The sequence below is a fragment of the Diabrotica undecimpunctata genome, chromosome 1 (assembly GCF_040954645.1).
Source record: "Diabrotica undecimpunctata isolate CICGRU chromosome 1, icDiaUnde3, whole genome shotgun sequence".
NCBI classification, from domain to species: domain Eukaryota; kingdom Metazoa; phylum Arthropoda; class Insecta; order Coleoptera; family Chrysomelidae; genus Diabrotica; species Diabrotica undecimpunctata.
Window position 1 is genome coordinate 79177873 of NC_092803.1, and position 7690 is coordinate 79185562.

Below are 7690 nucleotides of genomic sequence, written 5' to 3' on the forward strand. Positions count from 1 at the left end.
ACTTCATTGGATAAAATCTGTCTTCTCAAGAACTTCCCCGTTTACTGTTAAACAATTACAATAGTTGACTTGAGTTCTCCAATCAACAATACAAGATAGTTTGAACCATGTTCTTTCAACCATCAATTAATAGAGTACCGGCATGTAAGTAATGGTTTATTTATTTGTTTATTTATTAATTCATTACAGTTTAATAGACTATTTTACCAATTTGTGGGTCTTACCTTGTCTACTTAAACATTTTATTCATTTTTAAAAACCACAGACATGTAATATTGGCATAATTACTGTAATTTATATAATTTATATCACCTATCTTTGTTTTACCTTTATTAGACAACACCCTAATATGGGTTTATTATTTTCAGCATTTATTTAACTTTGTATCGTGACCTGAAGATGCTTTACATATTGTAGAAAGCGAAACCGGTCGTCTGATAGTTAAATTAAATTGATTGTGAGTAAGTCTAATTTATTATTTCTTTTACCTTTTGAAATGGACTCACACAAGCAACACATTCATGATTTATAAATTTCGTCTTTTACAAAATAATACTACAAAAAAATTCAGAGGTTTTCTATTATTTTACCTTTATATCCTGGACGAAAATAGTTGATCGATAGTTGATGTTTCCTGCCTGATATTCCCATATAGTCGATAACCTACCCATACTAGTCGCTTTTGTTGTCTTTTTTTTGTTTGTCAGCTATCTCTAAATCAAATTTTCCATCATTTGAAAAAATACTTCCTAGGTACTCAGATGGAGACTTCCTCCAGATTTTGTCCTTTGTATATTACTGTCTCTGCATTTTTCCATTAACTTGTTTTCTTGATTTTTTTTATATTTACTATCATCTTCTATATTTCTTCTATCTATATATTATGTTTACTTATTTTTCCATCTTGTTGTGATTGTGTTCTATAATTACTATATTATTAGACTTTATACTATGGCTTTATACGTGTTAATATACATACTTGTTTGAAGAAACTTAAGTTTGTTGTTTAAATAAAGTTTAAATAATTTTAGTTTGACGAATACTAAAACATATCTGAAAATATTTCCCTAAGTTATACTCTAAATTTTTTATAATTAGTTTATTTTGATCTGTTGCGTAGCGCAACCTAAAATTATGATCCAAATGACGAACACCCTTTTTTAAAAAATACTACTTTTAGTTTTAAGTCGAGTTGTACCCGAGAATGCACGATAGATGTTGCATATACTCTTTGCGCATAATTGCGAGATTATCACGTATTCTCTTCTCAATTTTATTAGAAAAAAACATCAGTCATTGTGTCACTGTCACATTTGATTAATTAAAATTAATTCGCTCATTTTTCAACACACAATGTTCAATTAACGCAAAATAAAGTTTCTCAAGTAGTAAGATGTTTTTTAAAGTGTAATACGGGAAGTGTGATCGCCAAATGTAAGGTAACACATTTAATTAATTAATAGATATAATTAGAACCAGATCGAAGGTACTGCCCCAACAGGCAGTGAGCAACACGTCAGGAGGAGAAGATAAAATCCCCCGGTGTTCTACATGTTCCTAACGAGCCGGATACAGCAACTGTTCCCGTTTATGTAAAGCTGGAAGCTGAATTTTCATTAATTATAGCACGAGGGCGATCATCTCTCGTTTCTGCAAAGGCGTTTTCACGCAGTACTCAAGATTTTCTCACACTATTCGTAAAAAACATCACTCGCTTCCTCATTTCTTCGCAAAGAAAAGACATAGTTTTTATTCTCTCATACACACATTGGAGTTTTGGCGGTTCCAGGATCCAAGGTTGTTCTATTAGCGCCGGGAGGCCGGTATATCGACATCGACACTTGCAAGGGATGAGGAGTTTATGTGAGGTCGCGGTTGGACTTAATGTGCGGTTTGATCATTTATTGTAACTTTTACGAATTGTTTTTTGCATCGTCGCATGTCATTTTATTTTTAGATTTTAGATTCGCAGTGATTATAAGTAGATTTTTATGGTAATATTATTTAGTTCATGATACTAAGTATCTCTTGTTGTATTTAAAATTTGTATTATTTTTTCTCACGTTCAAAATGACTGATGTTGCAAAAATTATAAAATTGAGAGGGCATAATAAAGCTTGTATTACTAGAATTCAAACATTTGTCTCAAAAAACCAAAATGTAGTTTTAGATTGCGGTCAATATATTGCACGCAAAAATGTATTAAATGAAACTTATCGCGAGTATCTCAACCTACAAAAGGAACTTGAATTAGAAGATTTTGATAAATATTGTTCAGATAGAGACATAGTTGAAGAACAGTATTATAATTTAGATTCATATTTGTACGAGAAAATCACGCAATTATCTGCAAAACCAGTTCAAACTCAACCTATTGTAACAAATGTAATACCATCTGTTAGCACAATTCAAAATGTAAAGTTGCCAGAATTAAAAATACCTTTTTTCTCGGGCGAAATCTCAGAATGGCCCAGCTTTTTTAATGTTTTCACCAAATTAATAACAAATGATAAACAGTTATCTAATGCTCAAAAACTTATTTATCTCAAATCAGTGTTAAGGAATGAACCGTTAAAGTTAATTGACAATCTAGAAATAATTAATTCCAATTTTGAAATTGCAATACAAAATTTATGCAATAGATTTGAAAATAAATATTTAATAGTAAACAGTCATTTGAACAGTTTATTAAATGCTCCACTCATTACAAAACCCAATGCACATGCTCTAAGGGATTTCTTAACTCAAATTAAAAGCCATCTCGCTGCCTTAGAAAACCTCAACATCTCGAATCAACTCACTGATTTAATTCTCATCAATCTCTTTACTCAAAAATTAGACTATAATACTAAAAGATCATTTGAAACCGAGCGTAATATAAACAAACTCCCAAGTTTAATGGAGTTCCTTGAATTTATTGAAAGGAAATGCAAAATTCTCGAAAATCTTGTTCCTGAATACTCTCATTCTCCGAAACAAAAACAACCTTCTCGTTTTACTTCTCTTAACACAGTTAGCAATAATTTGCAGTATAGTAGTAATAATCAGTATTTTAAATGTTTCTTATGTCAAAATAACTCCCATAAAATATACACTTGCCGGGAATTCTTAAATATGTCTGAAGATGAGCGTTTTCAAACGGTCAAGGCAAAGAAAGCGTGTCTCAACTGCTTGGCTAGTGGTCATTCAGCATGCTCATGTACCTCTGCGTCAAATTGCGCTAAATGTAACAGGAGACATCACACATTGCTCCACTTCTCTAACGCTTCTACTCATAACTCAAATAGTTCTCGTTTCAGAACAAATCAAGATTCTCGTAGTCTACCCACTAGAAACACTCATTTCCAAAACACTCGTCACTCTCAAGACTCACAAGAAAATCATAATTCTCAAAATACTCGCCAGTCTCACAATATGCATGATACTCCAAATTCTCGTACTCACTCTAATGTATCTCATGATCCCAATACTCAAAGCGAAACTTCAAGTTCACCTGCATTCCCACGAATAGCAAATCAATCTCAGTTTAATGATGTCTACCGAGCATCATCTCTCTCTACACTCTCAGGCAAAAAGGAGGTTCTACTCCAAACAGCATGAGTTACAATTTATGATTCTCATAATAATCCCGTTAAGGTTCGCTGCCTTACAGACTCAGCTAGTCAGCTTTCGTTTATCACTGAGGAATTAGCAAGTCGCTTAAAATGTATTCCTTACACAAAAAGTCTTCAAATTTCTGGAATATCCGAAATCTGTTCGACGTCGAATAAAATGGTGGATTTAAATATTTTCTCAAATGTTAATCCCACAAAACATTTTACACTCTCTTGTGCGATTCTCCCAACCATCACTTGTAAGCACCCTCAAATTACATTGGATTTTAATGCTCTCAAAATTCCACCAAACATTCACCTAGCTGATCCAGAATTTTGTTCTCCTGCAGAAGTTCAAATGCTGCTTGGAGCAGATGTTTATTTCGACTTACTTACTTACGGGTTAATAAAATTAGGCCCTAATCTTCCTACCTTAACAAATACTCATCTCGGTTATCTTGTAGGTGGAAATGTACCTCAATCATCTGGGTCAATTGACTCATATTCTATACTTAACATTCAAGAAAATACTCAACCTCGAAATGAAGTATCCTTGTTCGTTCAAACTCAAAATACCGATTCACTCGTACGGTCGTTTTGGGAAATAGAAGAAATCTCGTCTTCTACTTGTACTCCAAAAATCCTAACTCCTTCGGAGCAACAAGCCGAAGATATTTGTAAATCGTCACTTAAAATATTATCATCTGGTAGATTCCAAGTAGATCTCCCTTTCAAATCTCCCAACGAATATAAAAAATTGGGCAAATCGTTTTTCCTCGCAAAGAAGCGATTCCTAAACCTCGAACAGAAACTGATCAAGTCAGATCAATTATACGCACAGTATAAACAATTTATTCATGAATATATTGCACTTGGACATTGCAGATATGTGCCTCTCTCCACTCGAAATATTCACTCTGATTTAAAATACTTTATTCCTCACCATTGCGTTTTAAAGGATAGCGTAACAAATAAGTTGCGTGTTGTCTTTGATGGCAGTATGAAAACTACCTCAAATCTAAGTCTTAATGACATAATGCTTCCTGGTTATACGGTACAACGCGAATTATTCGATATTTTGATAAATTTTAGATTATTTAAATACTGTATTGTAGCAGATCTACGTCATATGTACAGACAAATTCGAGTAAATCCCGAACAGGTATTTCTGTTGAACATCTTATGGCGTGATTCACCTCAAGAGGATTTGAAATGTCTTCAACTTGAAACTGTAACTTATGGATTAAATAACTCCGGTTTTCTCAGCACTAGATGTCTTAAGGAATTAGCTCAAAAACATTCCGACAAATTTCCCTTGGCTAGTGATGCTCTTTTAAATTGCTGTTATATCGATGATGTGCTGTATGGCTGTAACGATTTTGAAACACTCTTCGAAATTCATCGTCAATTAACCGAATGTTTAAACCTCGCTTGTTTCTCGCTTCATAAATGGTGTGCAAACTCACCTGAATTTCTCGCAGGTATTTCTCATATCTCTAATGAAGCTAGTTATGTAATCAATCCTGAAAATAACACGAACAAAATTCTCGGCCTATGTTGGAATTCTCACTCCGATCATTTTTCAGTTCTTGTGCCAAAGGTTACCGTTAAGGATACCTATACAAAAACAGAAGTTCTTTCTTTAATTGCTTCCATTTATGACCCTATCGGATTGATTAACCCTGTAGTGGTATCTGCTAAATTAATTATGAGAAAGATTTGGTTAGAAAGGTCGAATTGGGATGACCACCTCAGTCCAAATTTGCTTACACAATGGAATCTATTTTTACAAACACTTCCTCACCTCTCCAATCTCAAGATTCCTAGGTTGCTGCAAAATTCTAGCAATGTAACAAGTACTCAAATACATGGGTTTTCGGATGCAAGTCTTAGCGCGTATGGTGCTTGCGTTTATTTAAGAACATCACATGAAAATGGCTTTATCTCTTGCAATCTAATCTCCTCAAAGAGTCGTGTTAGTCCTGTAAAAGTTGTGACTCTTCCTCGATTAGAACTTCTAGGAGTATTATTACTCTCTAATCTTGTTACGAAGATTCTTTCTGTCTTGATTCCATCCCAATCTCAGATAAATTCTGTCAATTTATGGACAGATTCCGAAGTCGTCCTCGCATGGATTAATTCACACCCTTCTCGTTGGTCTACCTTTGTAGCCAATAGAGTAACTCAAATTCAAGAACTCACCTCCAACCATACATGGAGACATGTACGATCGAAAGACAACCCTGCGGATATATTATCTCGTGGTGCTACACCCTTGCAGTTGCTTGATTGTGATCTTTGGTTTAATGGTCCTCAATTTTTGTCAGATCCACACTTTGATTTCAACCTCTTTGTATATAATGGTCCTTCGAGTATTAATGTTGATGAACTGCCTGAACTCAAAAGGGTTACTCATCTGATCAGAAAACCAGATCCACAAGTGTATGATGCCCTCTGCAAATTTTCATGTTTCACTCGACTTCAGAGAGCTTTTGCATACTGCATTCGTTTTATTCACAATGTAAGAGCTAAGTCTCATAGACGTACAGGTCCTCTCACTCCAAATGAACTCTCTAGTTCTGAGTTAATGATTATCAAATTGACCCAGTCTCATTTCTTCAGTTCGGAAATCCAATTTTTAATGGATAATCGTCTGCTTAACGATAAGTCTATTCGTAAATTGAATCCCTTTCTAGATTCGTCTCAAATAATACGAGTAGGCGGTCGTCTTCTCTTTTCAGATGTTTCTTATGATCAGAAATTCCTTCTACATTCTGGCCCTCAAAATACACTGTCCAATGTTAGATTGAAATTCTGGCCTCTTGATGGTCTTCGACAAATCAAACGTATAATACAAAATTGTCTCACTTGTTACCGTTTTAACGCACAAGTCGCTTCCCAAATCATGGCTAATCTCCCGAGGGAAAGAGTTCAAATTGCACGTCCATTTATAAACGTTGGAGTTGATTTTGGTGGTCCATTTCCAATCAAGACCTCTAAACTCAAGAGAGCTCCCCTTACTAAGGCCTATATGGCAGTGTTTGTATGTTAAGCTACTCGCGCCGTGCATGTGGAATTAATTTCCAGTCTTTCTACTGAAGCGTTCTTATTGACTCTGAAAAGATTTATCGCCCGAAGGGGTAATCCGAGTATCATTTTCAGCGATAATGGCACCAACTTTCTAGGTGCGAAAAATCAATTGAAAGAACTTTATGAGTTGCTTCTCAAAGGTGATATCTCTGAATCTATTCGCTCTTTCGCTACTTCATGTCAAATTCAATGGAAGTTTATCCCTCCACCCTCACCACACCACGGTGGTATTTGGGAAGCTGCCATAAAGAGCTTCAAATATCATCTCGTAAGAATAATGAGTAACTCCAATTTTACTTTCGAAGAACTATCCACTGTACTTTCGCAGATTGAAGCAGTGCTCAATTCACGCCCTATCTGTGCGCTCTCAGACGACCCGTCCGATTTTTCCTTTCTTACTCCCGGACACTTCCTTATTGGATCTAACTTAATGTCTTATCCTGAATTAGATCTCTCTGATATTCAAGAAAATAAATTGTCTTTGTGGAATAAATGCACAAGAATTCAGCAGCATATGTGGAAGGTTTGGACTCGCGATTATCTTAATAGGCTTCAAAATAGACCTAAATGGTTCACTCCTCAGGTAGGCATAAAGCCTGATGATCTCGTCTTGCTTAAGGACGAAAACTCGCCTCCTCTCAAATGGCCTATAGCACGGGTAGTTGAGACATATCCGGGAAAGGACAACAAGGTAAGAGTTGTTAAGGTCAGAACTCCTGAAGGGTTATACGTTCGCTCTATTGCTAAACTGTGTCCTCTTCCTATGACTCACCTTCAAGAATTTTAATAGTTTTTTTAGATTAGTTATACCTTTCTTCAAATTGTACATAAATATTTTTTTTTTGATGCGTTCACATCAAGAAGGGGACTATGTTGCGTAGCGCAACCTAAAATTATGATCCAAATGACGAACACCCTTTTTTAAAAAATACTACTTTTAGTTTTAAGTCGAGTTGTACCCGAGAATGCACGATAGATGTTGCATATACTCTTTGCACATAATTGCG

At 35.0% G+C, this 7690-nt stretch overlaps 1 protein-coding gene across 1 annotated transcript; it reads left to right on the forward strand.

Moving 5' to 3' along the window:
* The first annotated feature begins 3771 nt into the window (after positions 1 to 3771).
* Positions 3772 to 6645, forward strand: LOC140432505 (uncharacterized). Its single transcript, XM_072520432.1, has one exon. It carries the CDS (start codon positions 3772 to 3774, stop codon positions 6643 to 6645), a length of 2874 nt encoding a protein of 957 aa, XP_072376533.1.
* The last annotated feature ends 1045 nt before the right edge of the window (positions 6646 to 7690 follow it).

What these genes read in the sequence shown, in the direction of transcription:
- LOC140432505 (XM_072520432.1), top strand. Translation starts at nt 3,772, where the DNA reads ATGGTGGATTTAAATATTTTCTCAAATGTTAATCCCACAAAACATTTT.